The sequence below is a fragment of the Drosophila teissieri genome, chromosome 2R (genome assembly GCF_016746235.2).
Source record: "Drosophila teissieri strain GT53w chromosome 2R, Prin_Dtei_1.1, whole genome shotgun sequence".
Taxonomy (NCBI): Eukaryota; Metazoa; Arthropoda; class Insecta; order Diptera; family Drosophilidae; genus Drosophila; species Drosophila teissieri.
The window spans coordinates 17,915,305-17,938,266 of NC_053030.1; the positions used below are offsets into that span (position 1 = coordinate 17,915,305).

At 43.3% G+C, this 22,962-nt stretch overlaps 1 protein-coding gene across 5 annotated transcripts in view; it reads right to left on the bottom strand.

Annotated features, from left to right (window-relative positions):
* Positions 1-22,537, bottom strand: part of LOC122612940 (nephrin) — a 56,996-nt gene extending 34,459 nt beyond the window's left edge. For 2 of the 5 annotated variants that reach the window (XM_043786853.1, XM_043786852.1), the window contains exons 1-3: positions 22,267-22,536; positions 16,895-17,263; positions 14,549-14,569 (exon numbers count right to left, since the gene is read on the bottom strand). In XM_043786853.1, the coding sequence (XP_043642788.1) occupies positions 14,549-14,569; positions 16,895-17,036 (163 nt within the window). In that variant the 5' untranslated portion in view covers positions 17,037-17,263; positions 22,267-22,536. Of the gene's footprint in view, positions 1-14,548; positions 14,570-16,894; positions 17,264-22,266 lie in introns of all 5 variants that reach the window. The other 3 variants (XM_043786854.1, XM_043786855.1, XM_043786857.1) reach the window with 2 other exon arrangements.
* Positions 22,538-22,962: the final 425 nt, after the last annotated feature.

Sequence of the window (22,962 nt, forward strand, 5' to 3'; positions counted from 1 at the left end):
TTTTATTGATTTTGCTGAACACACACGCCTTTGGCAGGCATTCTGCGTATTCGTTTGGGTGCCGGGGCTGCTGCCAAATTGAAAACTGCACGCCCACAAAATAAATTTTAGCAAAAGAAAACCTGGCAATGTCCTTTCCATATTTCCCCCCTTCGCCAACCCACTTATCCCTGGGTTATTTGTTGAGTTTTGTAAAATTTATGCTTGGCAGCAAGTCAAAATGGATAGGCAGAGCTGTGGTCGAGGTAAAGTTTGTGGGCTTTTCCCCTTTTGCCACATTTTTTCTCCTTTTTTTTTTTTGTTGCCCGACGTCCCATATGGCAGGCAGAGCAATTCCCATATAAATTTAATGCGCCAACAGGCAAAAGAAATGTGTCCTCCTCCTATGACTTAATGCACAGGGCTACATAAAAATTGCATTAAGCGCACCGAGAATTATGCAACATACAGCCCAGCAAGCCATGGAGCAATCTATTTCAGTGCCCAGCGGCTGGGACCAAAGTAAGTCGCTGGAACCTTGGTAAGTAGCTGAGTAGCTGAGTAGCTGGAGGATGGTTATGGTTATGGTTATCCAACGGAATAAGCTAATTTTACACATGATAGGCCTAGACCTCGGCGGTGTGTTCAGCTGGAAAGCGGGTTACGCTTGCATTCTGTGCGACCCAAAAGCCCTTCAGCTGCACAAATGACTTGCTACAAAAGGCTCGGTGGCCCCATCAAGTCATAATACTTTGCTAATGCTGGCCCAACAAGCACTTTGAGCTCTGGGCCCGGGTTTGACATTTATACGGAATGATTTCTTAAAGCGCTTCCCGTTGAGTGGACCTTTGGGTCAAGTTAATGGACTAGAAATCGCCAGCACAACGGGAGCAACAGTCCTGTTTCTCTCGTTTAAAAAAAAATAAAAAAAAAAAAAGGATAAAACATTGTAGCAGTGAATAATGCGCATAATAAAGTGTCCAAAACATTTGTTTTCTTTTTGCCCATCTGACCGACCGGCCGACCGGCGAGTCCTTTGCTTTTTTGGATTTCTCCACTCCGAGTTGGCCTTTTTATTTGGCACAACTTTCGAAGCCAAATGAAACGAAGGCCCAGAGAGACGGGGGTGCGGCTGGCCTAAGTTTCAAATTGCTTTAAATTTGTTGTAATGGCGCTTTAAGTAGTTTTCCCTTTTGGCCCCCTGATTTATGGCGTGAAGTGGGGGGCAGAGTCACCAAACATTTTTTGATGCAGCATATTTCAGTAATGGCAGTAAATGTGGCTATAAATAAATTGAGAAAAAGCAGAGAAGAAGTCTACTGGTCAGCTTAAAGAATTTACACAACAAAAAATGCAAATCCAATACGAGTTCGCTGGCAATTAGCTGAGCTCACCACTGGTATTGCTCCACGACCCCTAAATCCCTTTAGCAAATATTGATAAACTGAACAGTGGAATCGAGGCCAAAACCCAGCTCAGAGCTGCAGAAATGGAACGGCAAAAAAAAGCAGCTTACACAAATACTACACATGTACATATTATACATACATACATATGTATGTGGCAGACACAGGAGGCAGTCAACTGTCTAGTCAACTTCCGGCCATAGAAATTAAATGCGCACCACGCACATGTGACCCATGTTGGTATTGCTCGCCCTGCTGCTCATGTGTTTGCTCAAACATAAACACTGTGGTGTGTGGTGTGTGCTGTGTTGGTGTAAGTGATGGATGCTGTGTGTTATAGGCGAGTGTGTGTGTAAATAAATACTGCATAAAGTCAAATAGGATAGGAGAGAGCCGCAGACTCGGCAGCATCAACATCAACATAAAGCATAAACAGACGCATTAGCAGCATATCATTTAAATACGAGCAAACGCAGACGGAGAAGGCGGAAAGCGGAAAGCGGCCAATTGGGGGCTCCCACGACCGGCTAACTAACCTTGTGAAAGGCCGAGTCAGACAAACAAACCGAACGAGGTGAACAGCTATGGAGTACGAGTTTGGCTCCGAAACTTTAGATTCTAGGTCGGTTAAATGTGAGTTCTTTAAGTGAAAAAGAAATGGAAAACTAAGCGAAACTGAAGCTGAAAAACTAACTAAGCTCACTAACTATCTAATATATGTGATATTTCAATATAATAATTCCGTTTTTTATGAAGTATACATTTTATTTATAGCCATTGAATCTATTTTGAGATATATTCCTTAGATCATAGGTTAAATGTGAGTTCTGTGAGTGAAAAAGGAAAGTAATACTAAGCGAAACTGTAGCTAAAACACTAACTAAGCTCACTAACTATCTAATATTTTAATAAAATATTTCCGCTCTTTCTAAAGTAAACATTTTATTTATAGCCATTGAAACCATTTTGAGATATATTCCTTAGATCATAGGTCGGTTAAATGAGAGTTCTTTAAGTGAAAAAGAAATGGAATACTAAACGAAATTGAAGCTGCAACATCTTTAACATTGCGTTCATAAAACGAACAGCCTAGTATATGTGATATTTTTTCTTAAATTAACATTTTATTTATAGCCATTGAATCTATTTTGAGATATATTCCTTAGTATATGCCATACAGTCAAAAACTACTTTCAAGAAAAGGAATTTCTGTGCCACCACCCAGCAAGAAGCTCGTATAGCATTTCGTATCTTTTATGTGTGTCCAAGTCTGCCGGCGAGCAATCTAATATTGGGAATTAGATACACGTTTCAAGGACAGCAACCTCTGGTCGAAATCCCATTCAGCCGACCACAGTCTGTAGGCTTTTTGTTGCCGCATGCCTCATGCCGCATGCCTCTGACTTTTGGCCAGGCGCCTCCAGCTCCAACTCGGCTAATTATGCCAGCAATAAAAACTCGTCTCAAAATGTTGTGAGCATGTGTGCGTGTGTGTGGGCCCCTTTGCAGCAAGATGAATGTGGGATCACACACACACACACACAGATCGCTTTCACACACACACACAGAGTTTACTCCTGCCACCGGAAACAGGCAGCTGTGCGAAATTCTTCAACTAAAATTGCAAAAGTTTTCTCCCACAAAACTGTTTTGTGAGTGCCTGTGCTCCTGTGTGTCTGTGTGTGTGTGTGAAAAATGGCCAAATAGCAACTAATATGGCGCACATTAATTACGACAAAATGGCGCTAATGTCGTCAGTGCTCAGTCACCCACACACACGTACATATACACCCACGTATAGGCACGCACTTCCGGTCCGCGACGTTCATTAGTATGCGTATCGCAACACGCGTTTTTCAACGGCAGCACATTTTCGCTTGCCGAGCGCAGCAAATAGGACTTTTAGTTCGGCTAGAAGTCATTTCAGCACTTTGTGGCCTATGATTGAGCAACTCGGCTTGGCATTGGCTGCACAGGAAAACAAATTCGATTCTATTGCCTTTTCAAATTCGCGTATTTACCCGCATACACTCGAACAAAATTGTTGCACCATCCGCAGGCATTCTATACTTGTAGCAAAACAACAACTAACGTGGCTTGCTATTGCAGCTGTTGTTGTGGTCATGTGTTATAGGTGTGTGTGTGTGTGTTGTGGGTGTATGTGTGTTTGTGCGTTTAGGTGTGAAAAGGCGTTTCCACGAACGAACAGCTATTGATTGGCGGACCTATATCAATTGCGAGCTGCCGCCTCCTGGTGGGCTCTAAAAACATGGCCGGTATACGGCAGCTTTATGGCCAGAAAATTTCCCTGTCCCGGAGTTTTCACTTGTTTTCCCCTTTGCTTTATTAGCCAAACAATGCACGTAGGCGGTGGGCGGCATAAATAATGCTGATGGCTGGCCGAAAATATGACCCTATATTTCATGTACACATAAACGTGTATACTTTGCATTGTCTGCGTGCTCCGCCTGTTTAAAAAAAAAGAGCCAAACGACACGCCCTTGTAAATATGGTTATCGGAAAAGGTGGCTGCCGTGACATAATATTTTCATCTTATTTTCGCCAAAAATAAAACCACAAAGCAGACAAATAAACCCACAAGCACACTCACACTTACACACACAGACAGCCACAGCACGACAATCAGACAGAAAGTAGCCCCACATTTGTTGGGGTTTTCGTTATCCTTTATCCCCGAAAAGGCATTTGCATCTGGAAGCCAGGACAACGGCAGCAACAGATGGAAAACGGAAAAGCAGCGTGGTTATTGAGGAAAACGGGGTGGAACGATTCCATTTTTCTGCTACTGTTCGGTTGACTAGGCAACTGCTTTGATGTGCACCGCCTCAGAGATTTTTGCGCTATCGGATCGGATCAGATTTATGTACTTCGCCAGCATTTGAGCCAAATCTGCTTTGACAACCATTACGATGATTTTCTCGCAGTAAATCGGATCGATCATTAGGTAAAAGCGCATTAATTAGGCCTGGCTAACTCCGTAAGTACTTCTTTTTTACCAACTAAACGCTGTTAAATCCGTAGCATTGATTTAACCAGACATCCGGCCGACAGACAGGAAAGAACCAGTTAGTGAGGAGGGCAAACAACAGATTCGCTGGGCCAAAGCAAAAAACACGACGCAGGTACAAAATGGGCCAACTGAGACCTTCTTTTGGAGCTCGAATCGGCCGTGAGGGAAAAGTGCTGGGTAAAAGCGGCTCACACAAAGGACGAAAGACGAAAGACTGGTGAAAGCAATTGTTTAAGGGAAAGTGCGTGCGCTACAAAGAAAAGCCGGAAGGGAAAACCCGCCGCTGAGCTCCACTGAGCCCCCCTTTTCCAGCGCCCGTCACGTGCTGCCTCTCATAAACATCCATGTGGGCTACACACACACACACACACCCATACATATACACGTATACCCCACGGAAGGACCCTACATGACACGTCCTGCGCCTGACTGTTGCTTCACTCGCGCCTTTTGCTTTTAATGTCAGCCACAACAGCTCGAGGAGCTCCGGAGTGCCTTTCCCGTTGTTATGCGCGAGCTCACACAGAATCCTCCCACGTCCCTGGAATCCTTGCTCCCTTTACTCCCCCCCTTACTCTTGCTTCGTCTTAAGTATTTTGTACAATTTTAAAATGCTACTTTCACGCCAAATTTAATCTGAATGACATTTGGGGGCGAAACTAGTGGCAAACAATGAAAGCAAACGAGTGCCAGATTGCGTTTTAAGCTGTGACCTAAGCCTGTGGTTACGCAAACGGAGTGCGGAGTTCAGCAAATTCTGTTATTTAAGTTTAAAATTTTATAATAATACATCTTTCTTTTGATGGCCCAAATGACACTTGACGCATTCGTAGACACTTGAGCATTGAGCAGGCCAACAGATTAATGGGATTGGCATTAAAAAAACATCAGACAGCAATAGAATAGTCACAAAGAGAGAAGATGAAGCCCAAATTGATAAATATCAAATTAAAAATGCCACAAAAAGCAGAGATTATAAAACCGAAAACCGAAAAAGCGCCAGACAACAGCACCGTAAATAAAGTCACATAAACGGCCATAAACGACAACTGTTTTTGTTATTATTATAGCCCGGTTGCAAAAAAAAAAAAGAAAAATAAATAAAATTCTAGAAACAATAGCAATAAATGCAAAGGGGCGAGAGCATATGAAAACCGATTTGGCCACAGACAATTTTACAATTTCAAATGAATAATTCGTGGCTGTGTATCTGTATCTGTGTGCCAAACCCACACAGTTGTATTTTCCAGGACGCATGTGTGTGTAGATGTGTGTTTGTGTAGATTGCATTCGCCTGATTAGCTCCTTACAAACTCCGGCCATGCCCTTCTGTTTAAGTACTGATAATGGACGCGGGTCGTCGGGCGGCGAAGATTTATGGGCTTTGTGCGTCTAATTTCGATTTAACAAAATTTATTATTTTTGATCGCCCGACAATAAGTCAGGCAAATTAAATGGATAACGTCGCCGTTTTGACATGGGTTTTTTCGGCTAAAGGTTAAAGCTGACTTACTGCGACCGCAATGGGAAAATATTTCCGATAAGTCTCATTTGTTTGCCCGCCTTCATTTGAATTACAAACGGGCGGGCACTCCATCATTTTTTCACTTTCAACCCACAAAGGTACTTCAAAGGTACATATGGTTATGAAAACGGTTAAGCTAACTACATTTAGCTACCCTTAAAACTCAACTTGAGCTGCTCCTGCTGCTGAGTGCTGCAAATATGTATGATATGGTTTTTTTCCCATTTTTTGTGGGTCCTGTGCCGTTGAAGGCCGGACGCCGAATGCAATTTGAGTCAACTCTTGTCGGGATTCGCTTGCCTGAACAACAATGTGGGTCCTGGGCCACCAGGATGTGGATGTAGCACAACATTTTGCATGAGCCTCTGACCGCAGGACGACGACAATTTGTTGTTGCTGCCGCCTGCCTGGTTGCCTGCCTGTTGTCGTGAAAAGCCAAAAATGGGTTATATATTCTAGGCAGAGAGACACAAAAGCTGCGTTGACAAGGGCCACCTACGAAACAGCAGTTGAACTTTTGAACCCCGCCCCCACGACAATGGCAAAAGGATCTGCATGAAGGCGGGTGGACATGGGCAACGAGTTGGAACCTAAACCTAAACCAAACTCATGCCCGGTCCGGTCCGGCAGCAAGAATTTACGAAAAATAACTGAAAAATTTACATAATTTCCAGACGAGTTTTCTCAAAGCTTCTCTGTGTGTGTGAGAGGGAGTTTGCATGTGTGCACTGGCTGTGTAAAATGCTCATAAATAAATGAACATGGCAATGGGCAAGCAGCCTAGTTGCAGTCCATCTACCATTTCCCACTTACCAACCAGCAACCAGCCAGCAGAAAGCCCTCTGCTTTTTTGGCCAAGTCAGTGGCCTCAGCCGTTGTCGTTGTCGTTCTCATTCTCATTCGGACTGGTCGTTTATGGCGCGTTGAAACAGCACGAAATAACATGAAATAACATGAAATAAATAATAACTTTTTCTGCACGACTTTGCCGGCGCGGCACAAGGGGCCTTCGGATTTGTTTTTGCCACTCTTCCTCGCCGCGCTGAGTTAATTAAAATTTAAAAGCAGCCGCACTCGTGCGGGAATTGCAATTGCAATTGCAATCGCCATCGCTATAGCCATTGCCATTGCCATGTCCTGGCTACAATGTACCCATGTACAAGTTGTGCCCCTGCAACTGCCACTTTTCTATGGCTGCAACTGCTGCCGTTGCCACGCCAATCGTTACTGTTACTGTTATGGGCTAGTGGCGATGTCGAGGTTTCACAACATGCTTTTTTGCGAACGCGATTAAAAGTGGGGAAGCGGGAGAAAAGTGCGGATACAACATTTTAACAAATTCCTAATAAAGGCAGAGCTTTAAACAGTATTTCCTCAAATTTAATCTTAAATTTAATCTATTTAAAAAAGTAAGCAGCAAACAGTAAACAGAACTTGTCAATATGTCTGCATAAATGTGCTTCTATCAAAAACCCAACTTTAATTCACCAAAATAAATGGCCAAACTGTTGTATCGAATAAAGCAAGTATTTTACATTAATGCCGTGCAGCTGTCAATGTTTGCCAGGCCAAAAGGACGCAAGGACCAAAGGACCAACTTGGCACCGGCAATGGGAAGACAAAGCGCTAAACTGACAGGTTAATAATCTCGACTCGATAATCGACAGCCCGCCAGGACCCGTGCCATGCCACAGATGACAGCACAGAAAGGGCCAGCAGAATGTGGGCGCAGATAATACAAGGTCCTTACACCAAAAACACACCCCTCCCCACCATCCCCACCATCTACAAGCGCCACGCATGTACACACACATAAGGAGAGACACATACTCTCACGTGGAATCCAATCCAAGGACTCGAATCCAAGTCCTGCACGCTTGTTTGTGTGCGTGTCAACAAAGAGCTTATTAACGTGCCGCAGACAGCAATTGGGAATTCCTGGGAAATGCTCCTCATCGCCTTATCTCCGCTCACTGCCGATATATATTCGCTCTGCTGATTGGCAAATATTTCAATTATTTTTTCATTTCGTTCAATGAAATGTGGCCCGCACAACGCGCTGAAATTTCTACGCGATTTAGCGAAACAACGACGCTGGCGAAACAAAAACGCATTTATAAATCTCATCCAGCAAATACAAAATGCTTCGTTATTTATGGACCTTTCTCTTACTTATTTTTTTTTCGAGTTTTTTTTTTTGTTTTTGGTCGATTTCTGCTGGTTGCCCATCTATTTGTCTGTACTTTTATTTTAACTTTTGTATACGGGAAATTGTCAGGCGAAATGACACATATTTGGTGGGCCAGCGCGGCAGTGAAAAAAAATGCTGTAAAATAAAATCATAAATTTATTAAAATGCAGCAGACAGCAGCCGCTCCCAGTTCGCTGCTCTTCTGGGGGAAGGGGGGCAGAAAGCAAAATAAATGTTCATGTGTATGCAATGAAATTTACATGCAAAATTTAAAAACTGAACCCCCTCCACCACGTTGCATTCATATGCATATGCATTCAGTGGGGGGAAGGGGAGGGGGGGAATATTTGACATATAACCGCGTCGGTTTTACAGCGTCATTTCTGGTTTTGTTGAAATATTAAAATGGATGGCGCACAAAAAAATGCATATGGCTGCGACTGGAATACCCAACCAGACCCTCTGCCTTCCCAACAGGCCACTCAAATGCGAACCGGAACAAAAAGCCAACAGCGGCTACATTTGTAAAAATACACACACTTTTAGTGCCGGCAAATATTTGCTTAATCGATTTATCATTTGTTGCACAATTTCATAATGAAGCCGCATTAATAATGCCACAGTAGCCTTAATACCTCGCTTAAAAATTCATATGGCGGATGCCACGCAGTTTGTGACATATATTTCGCTGCTCTCCACATGCAATGCAAAAGTGCAATGAAATTTTCAAAGTTTTTTTCATCATAAACTTATTGATTGCAAATATGACACTTGCTTATATTTCAATGAATTTATTTTAATAACTAATGACAAAGTTAAATGGGGCCTACAGCTTAACATTATATTTTCATAACTCTGCTAGGGTTTCCAAATTTGATAAGCTTTCCAGCTTGTTGTTTCTTATCTATTTATTGGATAACATGTAGTTGAAGCCCGTCGCATCCACGACTCGCACTCAAGTTATCAAAGTGCACGCAAAACTTTCGCCCTGCCTCTCGGGGCATGCGGCATGAGGCATGGTGAATGGGGGGGGGCATGGCACCTAAGTTGCTGCCACCTGTCTAAACTCCTTTGCAGCGCCACCTTGTTGCTGGCCCGTTACGCCTCTTTTGTTTGGCTTTGATTTAACATTTTGTCCGTTTACTTTGCAGTTTAACTGGTTTCAGACACTCCGACGCACGACAGCAGCGGTCTGTTGCTGGCCTCGCATCCTTGGGGCCACATCCCGCCAGGACCTCAATCCCATTTCGCATTTCCCATTTCCCGCTGCCTGCATTTTTCTACACTTTCACGTTGGCAATTTCATTTCGCCCGGCTCCCAGTGGGAGTTCAAGCTGAAATGTGCTTTTGGTGTTCTCCACTCTTTACTCAACGCTTCGGAGTTCTCTATCCTAACCCATACTTATATATATATATCTTTTATTTTTTCTGCGCTCACTCTAGAATGTCCTGTGCACCGAGCTACTTGGCCGTGTCCCGTGTCCCGTGGCCCAGAGAGTTGCACGCGTAACTTGACTTTACTTCGGCTGCGGCTCAAAGTGAACAGAAACTGTAGCTGCAACTGTGCGCCACGCCCACTTCTGGGCCACATCCGCCCCCTTCTACACCATAGCAGCGCAGAGGGTTGACAACTTATTTTTTTTTTGTGCTGTCGCCGCGCTGTTTTAGTTTCAGTTTTTTAAGTATAGTTGGTTTTATTTGCAGCTACGCTATGTTTTCATTTGCCACCGCACTCCTGCCGGATTTTTTCTTGCCCCATCGTCGTCATGTTGCACAAAGTTAAATGTTTCTGCGCAGCCGGGCGGCACAAATGCGAAATGGCAACAAACAATTTGAAGCAATAAAATAAAGAGAGCATATGAAGTGGGTGGACTCGCGGCAGCTCCGGGGCATAATATCTGCGAAATAAAGGCGAAATTGAATTGTAAAATTTTTATTGTGCTGTCGAGCAGTCGCCGCGTACTAGCAGCCATTAGCTCAAGTCTTTGCCCAGTTTTTCAGTTTTCCAGCTTTCGAGTTTTCCACTTTTCCAGTTCCACTTTTCCGTTTTCAGTTTGAATTCACACTGCTCTCTCTCTCTCACGAGCCGCCAAAAACAATGGCCATTGAAAACTCAACACTCGACGTAACTTAATCAAAATTTTGCAGCATTTAGCCAGCGGGCAAAAACCTCAAATGTACGCGTAATGTTGCCAAAACTATGCAATACCCTGTAGCGAAGTGGTGTTAACACATTTTGCACATTCGATACTCGACACCGGGAAAATCCAATCTACTCGCAAAGCAAATCTTTGCCCGCTGCTCTGGCCAACAATTACATGTTTAATTAACTTTTGTTATGACTGCCGCACACACCCCTCGCACTCCCCACTCCTCGTCTGCTGGCTCGTCTAATTAGAAAAGTGCAACAACTGTCGGTTGGATTGCTGAATCTAATAATCCGCTGGCCAGGGGGGAGCTGGGCTGCAGGATGGATGCATTATTCCAGGAAGCCAGGACTGCAAGGACATGTATATGGTAGCTTGCCTCTGATGCCCCATCAAAAGGATATGCAGCAGCCTTTAGACTCCCCCATACAGCTCGGTCAAATTTTAATTTAGGTTTTGTATGCAAATGACCCCAAATGTTGTATAACAATTGAGATAGCGTACGAGATTTTTGGCCACATTCTTGGCCGACAAATTGTTATGAATGTGCATGAGTATGTGTGTGTGTGTGTGTGTGTCTAGTTGGCTGGCTGTGCCCAGGGCTTTAGTCCTTTAGGCATGACATGTGCAACTGCAAGTTACAGTTGCCATTTGCGGAACTTTGTCATGGCATCACGTGGCTTTGGTGCCTTAAGCCCTTTAGGATCTCGCCCCCTTCCCCCCTTCCCAGCAGGAGGCCTATTCCTACGCCTATTTCCTGTCACTCGCCCCCAGCTCCTTGTGCAGGTCCTTTGTCTATAGCTGTGTGCGCCAGGCAAACGCACAGGACACAAGCTTTATGATTAGTGCGGGCAGGAGTGGGATTTTCAAGCACTAATTGTCTGGAATTTCTTTAGATCCCCGGTGTAAGTGCACAGGGATTACGAAGAAAATCAATGAGAAGTAATGTGGCTATTACACAACTCTCCTCAGTTTCGTAGCTGAATTAAAGATATTGTTTAGTTTTAACGAAAAGTAGTAATGTTATGTTTATTTGATGTATATGTCTATAAAATATAATTCTATTCTACTGAAAATTGGTAGCTGTTTGAACTTAATCGTAATCCACTGAATTAGAATATTATTTTGCACATTCTAGGAATTATTAAAATACTTTTGGTCAGTTTGTACATCTGTTGCTGTCTGCCGGCATTGAAAAGCGCTTTTAAATGGGCCTGCTTATAAAGTCAGTGATAAGTTAAATATGCAAATCCTCGGCAGTGACAACAACTGCCAAAGATTAATGAAAAACTTTGGCATTTTTCGGAGAATTTTTTCGTGAGCAAGTCCTGTGATTTGGGTTTTAGGGGAAGGGAAAGAGGCAAGAGCCTTAAACCAAAAGTGCCAGGCTCTTTAGCATACGAAACGAGACAGGACATGCACGAAGGAGCTGACAGGAGCCCGTGGGCAGACGCACTTGAAGGTAAAAGAGCAGAGAACTCGAGGCTGAGTCAACTGTTTATTTATTATTTATTTATTATGCGGCCAACACTAAACTGTAACTAAAAACAAGATTCCAGGCCGACAGCCAACACAGGATGTCTACACATGTCGAGCAAAGGGATCGAAATGGAGGGAAAACATCTCCAGTTGACGTTGACGCCACTTTGATATATTATGCACGCTTGAGGCCAGCAACAAATAATCAAGTATCAAATTCCACACGGAATGCTAACGAAAGCTTTCCCTTCCCCCCTAAAAGAGCCAACCAACCACACAGGCAAAGCGATTTTTTGCTGCCACCAGGGAGAGGGCTACAATTTGGGGTTCCAGCTGCGATGGCTGCCGTCTTAAGCTGTCAGCCAAATGAGGGCAGGCCGCAAATTTCGCAGGACGAAGCAAACACACACACACAAAGACAAAGCTCGCAGGTATGCCGAGCCTACGTTCCATCTTCTGTTGTTGTTATTGCACTGGAAGAAAATGTATATGCCTTTGGTGAGCCTAAGACTCAGGTTGAAATATATCAAAATGAATACATAAATGCATATATTTCATCTCACTTGAAAAATGTGGGTTATTATCCACCGATTCGGTTTATCATAACCACAGTGAATGCATCTTACTTTTGACATATGTACTACCTAAAATACCTATCAATCTAATAACTAATTCATTTCTCCATACCTAAGTGCACACTATTATACGCAATTCTTCTCCGTGTTTCTGTGGCCTTTGCTCGCAGTGCGTGTGGCAAATGAACAATCAGGCTGGCAGGCTGGCACATGGCACATGCAACATCTTTCGGCGGCTGGAAGAGCTTGTTTGCCTGAGCCCTTGGCTTTCGCACAGACCTGGTCCGGAATCGTCGGTCTAAGCCGATTAGCATGGCATAATAGTTGCCAGTTGCCAGTTGCCGACAATAAACTCGCCAACTGGACTGGGCCAACGGAGTAGTCTGATTTTTTGTGTTGATTTCTAGGGGGCGAGAGTGTAAGACATAACTTGGCAGCAAAAGCAGCTGCAGGAGCACATGGAAAACTCAGCTGGCTGGGAAACTCGTCGTCTGTAGATGGAAAATGCTGTTCCATGTCGCAGGCATTGCTGCAGCCAGTGGAATTTACGTGGAAATCTCTTAAGTCAGACATGGAGATTCGTAGGCCAAACTGTTTTGTCATTTCAATCGTCTGTCGCTAGGCATTTGCATTATTTCTCTACTATGCTGTTCTCGCTTCTCGGTTTGATTTATTAATGTGGTTGGCTTTTATTTCCTTGGCCCGCTAAGCTTTATTTGTTCATTAGTGAGTCAGTCGGTGAGTCAGATTCTATTGAAAATAGATGTAGCTTTGGGAGGAGCTCACAGTCTGATCCCGTTTTGTCGGCTTAAACCCAAAGCCAAACAAGGAGTGCAAACTCTTTAATGGCCTGCTGGTTTTTGGGGCCCAAAAATAAATTTATCTCGGTCTTTCCACACCGCCTTGATATCTGCGAACTGTCAGGCATAATGAGTGCAAATAAATTTCAAGTAGGCTTAAAATTTTCCACTTCTTCACCCCGGCAATTGCTCTGTTATATAGCTGGCTTGCTATTCAATGTAACCGCAGAAATTCATATACAAAAATAACACAAGCGATAAGAGGGCATAAAAAGTGCCATGAATAACGGCCAAGGGAAATGCGGTCCACCAAGTCAGTGGAAGGGAAGGGAAAGTTGGGGAAAGCAGCTGAAAGTAAGCCAAATGAATTCTATTTAACATTTTGGTTGAAATTTGCGCAATTTTTGTTGTTGTTGTTGTTGTGCGCGTATCGTGGTGTTTGCTTTTCTGCTGCCCCGAAAACGCCAATATATAGAAGTATCAACAAGAGGGAGCCACTGCCTTTTTGTGACGCACTCGAGGGGCAGATGATAAATGTCCTTGCCAAGCCATGAAATGAATGAAGTATGGCCACGCATTTATGTGTGGCCAAAGGCAAACAGGCTGAGTTTTCCGGGGCCAGCAAAGGAAAACCTGACAACACAGCGACCAAAAATCACAACAACAAATGGCGGGGGATGAAGCGATCTTTCGACAGTCGTTTTTCCTTTGAAGAAACACTTCCACGGACTAGTAGGCCACTCGAGCAGCGGCCACGACTTCTTGGCCAGGACTTCACAGCCAATCGCCAAAAAAAAGAGGGGAAGGGAAGGGAAAAAAGGCTGGCATCGAGAAGTGAAAGAAAACTCTTGACAAACTGAACCGAACTGAACTGGTGCTGCTTGTCATTCATCGCGCTGTCAGCTCGCTTCCTGCTGCACTGGAATTTTCAGTCTCTCGGGCGAAGTTTCGAGCGAAAGTTTTTTTTCGGTCAACTACACGCACACGTTGTGAAGGACGCAGGACGCAGGACGAAGGACGCAGGACTTTGGCCAGCTGAAAGTTGTTTTGGTATTTTTTTCTTCTACTTTCGGTGTTTTCTGGTTTTCTGCTATTTCCTCGGCTTACGCCGCTCGACCCCATTGCTATCCATTCGAAATCTTGACTTTTCCCATGGCCGGCTCGCCTTACAAAAGCTGATTTTTTTTCTTTTTTTTTTTAGCTGCTTTGATGCCTTTAACTCGGGCGCTTCGTGTTTGTATTCATGTTGTGGGCGTGGCAGCAGCTGTTGCCACCGCCCCTTGCGTTTGTGCCCGGTCAATCTGATGGGCAAATTGTTTGGGTTGTCCCAGCTTAAAGACCAATAATATTTGTATGACTTTAAGGGCGCACAAAGCGGGTGGTTTTCAAAATAAATTAAGTGTTCATTAACTTACCAGCTAAAAGTAAGAGTAGGGCTGCAAGAAAACAAAGGAAAAATAATATATAAATAAAATAAAAGTGATATAATAATGAGGAAATTAAGTAAAGAAACAACTTACAAATAAGTAAATATATCTTCTTGGCTTTAAGGTATAAAACATATATAAAGAAAACACCATAAAAACGATATTAAGGTATAAAACATATATAAAGAAAATATCATAAAAAAGATATTAAATCAATAGAAAAAAGATAAGTAATATAAATTTGAAGTAAAAAAAAAAAAAAAAATAAATCAATAGAAGGATAAAGCATAAGTTGTAAGTAATTTCTAGGCTTACAATAACTAGATTCAAAAGAAGTTGGAAATGCAATTTCGTGACTTGTGCGTAGTTGCTCAGTACAAACGAAGTCGGCTTGTACTTGCATGGAAATCCTTGTAAATCTGGCGTTAAATCCTTTCGAAAAGTTCGCAAGCACCAGCTCATAGCTCAGATATAGACATCTGAATCGAAGTTGGCAGGGAGCTTGAGCCGAGAAACTTAACTCATCAGATATGCTTCTAAATAAGCATTTATGGAGCTGCGCTGCGGCAAACAACTGGCAAACTTTTGCCCAAAAACCGAAAACAACAGCGGCAAATCGGAGCGGCAAGCCAAACATAATTCCCAAGTTTTTGGCCGAAATGTTGAGTAGGTTGTTTTCATAGAAATGCGATAAATACTTTTACCAGCCAGGCTTAGAGCGGCAAGTGGCAAGTGGCAAGCGGCAAGCGGCCGGAACTACGTATGCTTGTAGTCCAGAGGAAGTGGTGGCGTGTGGCAAAGTTAACTTGGAAAACATTAAAATGCCAAAGTGGAAAGTTTCATCTAGCTGGGCTGACTGCATGACTGGCCGACTGCCCGCCTGGCGCAACAACGAAATTCAATTGAAAACATATAAAATCTGAATTTATGAAGACCCGAGCAGCAGCAATTTGCGTCTGTTGGAAACTTTGGCATCAAAAGGCCGAGCAGGCAAGTGGAACAATATTGCAGCCAGACCCCGGGCGTTAAACCGCTGCACTGCCAGTTTGTTTGACTTCGTCTTGGACTTTGACTTTGACTCTGTGACTTGGCCAATTCATAGCCGGGCCCACATGGCGTATGCATGATATGCCGACACGGCACCCACTTATTTTGTGGGTTAATTGAGATGGAAACAGAAGCAGGACGACCAATAGATAACTATTTCCAGTGGCTGGGACACACACTCTTTCTGGCCGCTGACAGGCTCGTGAACTTGGCCCAATGCTAATGTACAATCTATGCCCGAAACTTTTCGATGGCCGAAAAGTTTGCCAAGTTTGTTTCGCATTTCTGTGGCTTTCACTGCCACCGGCTTATTTATTAGCCACATTTTATTATTTGCCAGGGCCAAGCTGGGGCCACATTGTTGTATATCTCGGGAAAACAGCTGGTAAGCACTCCGTTTAGAAGGATTTTCGGGGACGACGAGGCTTTGAAATCAATTTCAAATCCATAACAATTTGGCATTTGAGCATAATTTGCTCGCATAAAACCGAAAATTTCATTTACTCAATAATGCAGCGACAAAAGACTGGCTTTGTCGGCCCACAAAGGCAAACGCAAACGCAATTTTCTTTACACACAATAAACTTTATGTTGATTGAATAAAAGTTGCGTCAGGCCCACGCACACATGAGCACGCACTCACACACCAATGAACACACACACACGCACACGCAAACACACAGACACGCCTAATGGAAAGCAAACTTTTCATTTTCAATTAACTTTCGAATTCAAAGGGAAAAGACACATTATCAGTTCGATATTGACGTCGAAAATTGTTCATATAATTTTGGCTTAATTAAAATAGTTTTATTACTGCACTTTCAATATAAAATTTGCATTTACTTCAAATAAAACTGCGAAATCATTCACGCGTAATGGAGCAATAAATTTTTTCTGGCTAAAATGCATTTGACTAAAACGCGAAATGAACGCATTCATTATATAAGATTTTCTTTTGGTAATTGTAGTGCTAAAATCTGAGATTTATTGATGTTTCTATAGCTGCGACTCAATTTATAAAATGTATTTATGGGCAGCTGTTTTTAGAGAAGTTTTCTCAAATATTTATTGCGCTGGCTCTGCATTTGAAATATGATTTACGATATAGATTATATATTGAAATATTTTTATGCTCCAACGGATATCGTACTTCATAGTATGTCGTATATGGTATATCCTATATATTTTATCCCAGTGTCATGGTATATTATACATCATGTCGTATGTGGTATATCCCTTATATTTTATCCCAGTATAGTAGTATATTATAGAACTAGCACTCACCGTTCTCCTCCTCGATGTTCCTGGTCATGGTGGTGGAGGAGCTGACGCGGACTCGGGATGCCGCCGCCGCGGGGCCATTGAGCGCGGAGAGGACGAGCAGGCAGAGCGGCAGGCAGAGCGGGCGGCTGGAGGAGCTGCTCATGGTGGTGGCGACCCAGCCCGCGATCCTGCGGAGCGTGAGAGGAGAGGTGGAGGGGATCTCTGGGGGCGGGGTGAATGCGGGGTGTCCTGGTGCGCCTGTTGCACCCGTGTTGCCTACTTTCCGGCTCAGATGCCTTTCACACTTTGCATCGCGTGCATTTTTCTCGTATGTAGTTCTTTCGCGCGATTTATTTTTGTTTGATTTCGATTTAAATTAATTCGCAAGCGCTGTAAAGAGTGAGACAGACAAAGAGAGAGAGAGAGAGATAGTCGGGAGTTGAAGCGAGACAGAGAAAGGTGTATTGGCAGAGTCAGCAGAATTTGTTGACATGTCAATAAATAAGGCAAAACAAAGGCGAAAGAAATAAAATACAACATAGAAATAAACTGCCATTCCATTTTTGGGTAATTACAGTTCTGCGTTGCCATTGCACTCGGGCTGAAATTTATTTAATTGCCTTTATTTTCGGTTTGGCAAATTTGTAAGCAAATTCATTGCACTTTCACGCAGCACCACACACTTGCACTCTCTCTCTGCGCCAACATAAACATGCACAAATGTAATTTATGTGATTTTTACAAATTTTATTGGCTTAATTTGTTTGTAGTAATATTTATGGCAATCGCAAATGGACGTTATTTATGTACATATATCGTTGCCATTGCTAACTCACGCTGCGAACTCAAATCGAATTACACAATCGAATGCAGCGCAGTTATATGTTATATGTGATATGTAACTTTGGAGCAATTAAGCAATTAAATGTATCCGTGCCGTTGAGATGTCTGTCGTTTGAGATGACGTCTACAAATCACAACGCATTTAGCCATTTTGTCAACCGCACGACAGCACGTACACCTCAATATTTTAAAGCATATTTCTGTCTTCCGCTGCGAGGCTCTTTTAATTAAAGATTATTTATAACTCGCAGCCGGGAACAGTGAGAAATCATTTCGCATGCCGCCTGCGTACATATTTGTTATAATTTATGTGCCCCCATATACAATGACTAACAACACACGACGACCAGACCAACTGGCAAAGGACGCTCCTTGGGAGGCTCCTTGGGACACTGCTCCTTAAGGAATGGAATGGAATGGAGTGGATAGGATGGTATATAGTATAGTATACCGAAACATGTGCCAATGTACCCGCGCGTGTAGATCTTTAAGAGGAGCAAAAAAGGAGCAGGGGATGCCGACAAAAAGCTAGGGAAACGTGCCAGCATCAAAGTTCAATATGACGATGATGGCTGTGGCAGAAGAAGTCGCTTCCCGCTGAAGAGCTAACGAGTGCGAATTTTCCTTCGGATTCCTTGTTTTTCCCATTTCTTTGCGCTCGGCGGCGTTTCGGTCTGGCAGTGCTTTTACTTTTACGCTGCGAAAACCCAATAAACGATAAACAGGAAAGCGGAAATCGGAAACTGTACGCGCTCATGTTTCTAGACTACACACAGACTGGCTCGAATATCACAGCAAACACACACACTAGCAGAAAAATATGGTCAATAACATTGGGTTTATAAGTCTTAAAAAAAATATGTCAAAAAGGTTGCATCTACCCTAAACATATATATTAATGGTATATTATAACCAAATAAATCACATTTAAAAGTTAAATACATATTTTCCATTTAAATAATCATTTTTTGATATTTTTTCTAAATGTATCCCACTTTGTTTTCTGTGCAAAATCGCTACAAATTCAGCCGCAAAATCGAGGCTTCGATGCGACGTGCTTTTATGATATATTGACTTGCTCTAGCTGGATTTTTATCGGCCATATTACGCGGGGCCAAATGCTTTTAGCTGGCTGCACTAATTTTATTTCAGCTCTCAGTTAATAGCCCACGCCCCAGAGTTCATATTTATTTCGCTGCCAACCTGAATAAAACGTAAATAAAACTATTTGGAGTGCTGTAACCTCACAACCGCAACTGACAAGCAGCGGAGTGCCCACTTAATCATGTTTTTTGAAAAGCGGCTTTAATAAATCTGTCTAAATTTATTTACACTGCTGGCCCGGCCTGCAAATGGATTTTCATTCCGATAAAGGGAAAATATTTGTAAATCGTTAGTCAACACATAGCACGAACAGAACAGACAGAGGAGTAAAATTATTTCCACAGCGAGTGCCCAAAATAGAGAACTCAAATGAAAATCGATTCTAAAAATATCCAAACATGCGAGTTGTAGTTTTGAGTTGCGATCAATTTAATTTAATTGAATCGAGAATTGAAAGGTTTTTTATTAAAACCAACAGAAGGAAATGCCCGAGTGAGGTTTATTAAATGTACATTGCGCATATCGAGAGTGGCTTTAATGTTTTGGCACACATTCGAGGCCGAAATTAAATATGGAGCCACTCAAAATCCATTTAGCCAGGTCCTTGGCAAACTTGTGCCAAATCCAAATCAGTTTGGTGAATGGGTTATGCAAGGATAAAAACTTGTGTGTGCAGCCAATAAAATTGTGAGTCACATTAGCTAATGCAAACCGAGCGCCGAAGGTGAAGGGTTTTCTCCCTGGCCAGGGAGTACACGCTGCGTATACGTAACCTCGATGGCCGTGTGCCTGTGAGCCCGTAGTGTTCGTTAGTTTTGGGTGTGTGAGTGTGCGAGTGTGAGTGTGTGTGCGAGTGGGAGTGCAAGTGTGAGTGTGAGGGCAAGGGAGCATTGTGCCAGTTTCGCCATTGAGGCATCCACCTACGATCGACATGCACTTCAATTTACAAACTTGCCAAGCCAGCATGTTGGTGTGCAACTGTGTGGGTGTATATGTGTGTGTGTGTGAGTGGCGGTGAGTTTTCCGGCTGCAGCTGCAGCAAAGTGTGTCGACGTTTTTCCATTTCCGGCATGCAAGTTTGCGCTCGCCCTCGCCCTCTTTATTTTGTAATGTAATGAAGTGTGTTTGCATTAAAATGCAATTTGAAGTGCAGAGTTACAATATTATTATAGCATCTATAAGTGCACGTGTGTGTGTGTGTGAGTGGGTGTGCATGTATGTGTGTGTAGCAGAAGAGCCCTTGAGCAGGATACTCGCATATACTACCTGGCCCTGCCACTTTTTTCGCGGTTTATGTGCGCTAAGTGAGCCTATAAAAAGCCACGCCTGGCTGCCTCGTATCGCAAGGGTTCAAGTGCAATTTTATGAATACTAAAAATTCTAATGGCTAGCACACAGCTACATGTGTGTGTGTGTGAGTGAGTGTGAGGCAGGACTGGGCAGCAATCAGAGCGTTCAACACTTGGCGCCATCATCAACATCATCCGCTTTCCCCCTGCTCCAAACAGCTGTTTCCCATCCTCGGCCTGCTAATTGTGCTGCATACTTGGGTGAGCCCGTGATCCTGTGAGCCTGTGATCCTTTGAGCCAGTGAGCAAATGAGCATGTGTGCGTGCCAGCATTAGCCAGGCATCAGGACACACTCCTACACACAGTGAAAACGAATAGCCTTGTCAAGGCACTCGCACACTCAGGCACTCCGCACACCCGCAGAACGAACCGCACTCCAATCTTGGCAAGCGTTTTGATATGCAAATAAACACTCGGTCTCCAGCTGTCCGCAGCATTAATTGCATATTAAAATTCACTTCTGCTCGCATTTCCATTCCGAATTGATGCACTTTGTTTTCGGTGTCCCCAATTATTTTGTTTATGTTGCATCGTGTGTCGTTTATAGATGGCTTTTGTCGCCAAATCGCATGGCCATTGTTCTACTCGGTTTGCGTGCTGCTCTGTCGCATTGGTGTCACAATTCGCAATTAATGTTCGGCACAGCAACTGAGTTAAATGAGTTTGATTAGGAACCCAAATGGAACTGGAACAACGGGGATTGGGTTCGCAAATGGAAACAATGGTCTTTTGTGTCATTTTAACATATGGTTATTTCGGCAATTTCATTATGTTTTATGTGGCCAATTAAAAATATATTTATTAACTTTAAGCATGGCTGTGGAAATCTTTGCAAATTGGAAACCTAGTTACATTAAATTCAAATTTGTTTCAACTGTAAATGCAAGTATTTAATAACAAAATTCCAAAATTCTATGATATCAAAAATAATGGAATAGTTTTCATTTAAGTAATTGCTTCAACCATCATAATTCTAATACATTCTAATTGAATTTGATTGCTTCGATCTGATTATTATGCTTATGGCAGTGAGTATTTTAGAAAATCTCAAGTAGCAATTCACACCTCCGCTGAAACAAATGGCGAGCTTTTGCTTCATAGCTCTTATCTTAATCAGCCAGAATGCTCGGTGTCCATCAATGTTTTTCCCTGCAGCTTATCGTGCAAATTCAATTTCGCCACCATCACAGATCTCAGCAGTTTGCTTTGAAGTGGCATTCATCTGTGTAATTTCATTACACGCACACTTCAGCAATTTAGCAATTTAAACAAATGTGTGTGTGTGTGCAAGTGTACACTACTTGGGTGTTGTGCGCGGGGTGGGTGGTGCATATTTATCTATTAGTTTATGGATAGCATTTCACTGGGTCTTAATGGCCGTCAAAGGCCAGCAATTTTGCACTTATGTGCGAGTGCCATATGAAATATGATGGCATTCGCAGGGCCACTACATCATGAGAAATGTCGGCACATGCAACGAAAACCAAAAAAAAACCAAGTGGGAACTAACCATATAAATAACTAAAATGCTCGACAATAACAATTTTCGTGCAATTTGTACGGGCAGCTCGTTTGGGGCAACAAAAAACTATTTTAGCGAGCTTTAGCAAGCGAATGAAAGAAATCCGAAAAAAGGCGATATAACGAGCAGTTGAGCGGAGAAACCGTTTTATCTGCCGGCTTCTCTACAAAACACACAACCTTACACACACAACTAGACACACACACACAGCCATACACTCACACAACCATAAGCATACACACACACAGACGCATAACCACATTGTACTATATAGCCCGAGATACAGCCGCACACCCACTAAACTAGCAAAATAATCCAAAACGAGAGTGACGCGCGCTTCGTGCGCTTTTCAATGGCTCGGCGTTCCGTGGAAATGATTTTCATTGAAAGCAAAGCAAAGCAAAGCAAAGTGGGGGGCCACTGCAGTCAGATCAGAGTCAGATCTCTTAAATGGGAAAACGTTGATTCGCGAATTCAACGTCATGGCAACAAATTGCTCTTGTCGACAACACCACAAAATAGGGTATAGGGTATAGGGTACAGGGTATAGAAACAACATTTGCCAGCTGCTTACATTGCGAACAAGTTGCGTTTGCTTGTTGGTTGTTCGATGGCCGCGACTTTGCACACACTTTGCACACTTTTCAGTTTTCGCATTATCCAGGATACATCTAGGATAAGCACATTGTACGTATGGTTTCGCTTGCAAACAAACACACTAACTACATTGAACACATGGAACCGATTGGGCTGCTGGTGGGGATCAGGCGTTGATTTGTGGATGCATTCGATGCATTTCGGATGTTTTTGCTCAGATGGCCGGACTGCAATTCGCATACGCACTCTGCTCGCGACACACCGTTCAAGTCCCGTTAGTTCCGACCGTACCCGCGGGATCGCAAACTCTCACTGAACGGATTTTTATGGTACACACGCCGGAGCCGAGCAGCTGAAGCTCGCGCGGCATACATCCACTCGGCACGGATGCTGGCCGAGTGGGTCGACGCTAGCCGAGCGTCCAAAAAACGCTCCCGGCCGCCCAATAGGCGGTACCGAGAGCAGCGGCAACGAGAGCAGCATCGAGAGACTTCAACGTGCCGAAAATGTGGCACGAAGTGGTGGATGCTGCACGCTAACAGCGCGCTGTTAGCGCGTCGCTCGATTTTATAGCACACTTTTGGGGGAGTTCCTTCCCGTCACTTGGCGGGATATAACTTCGAATAAAAGTGATAAATAATAATAATAAGAATTTGCGAACTGATGGCATATT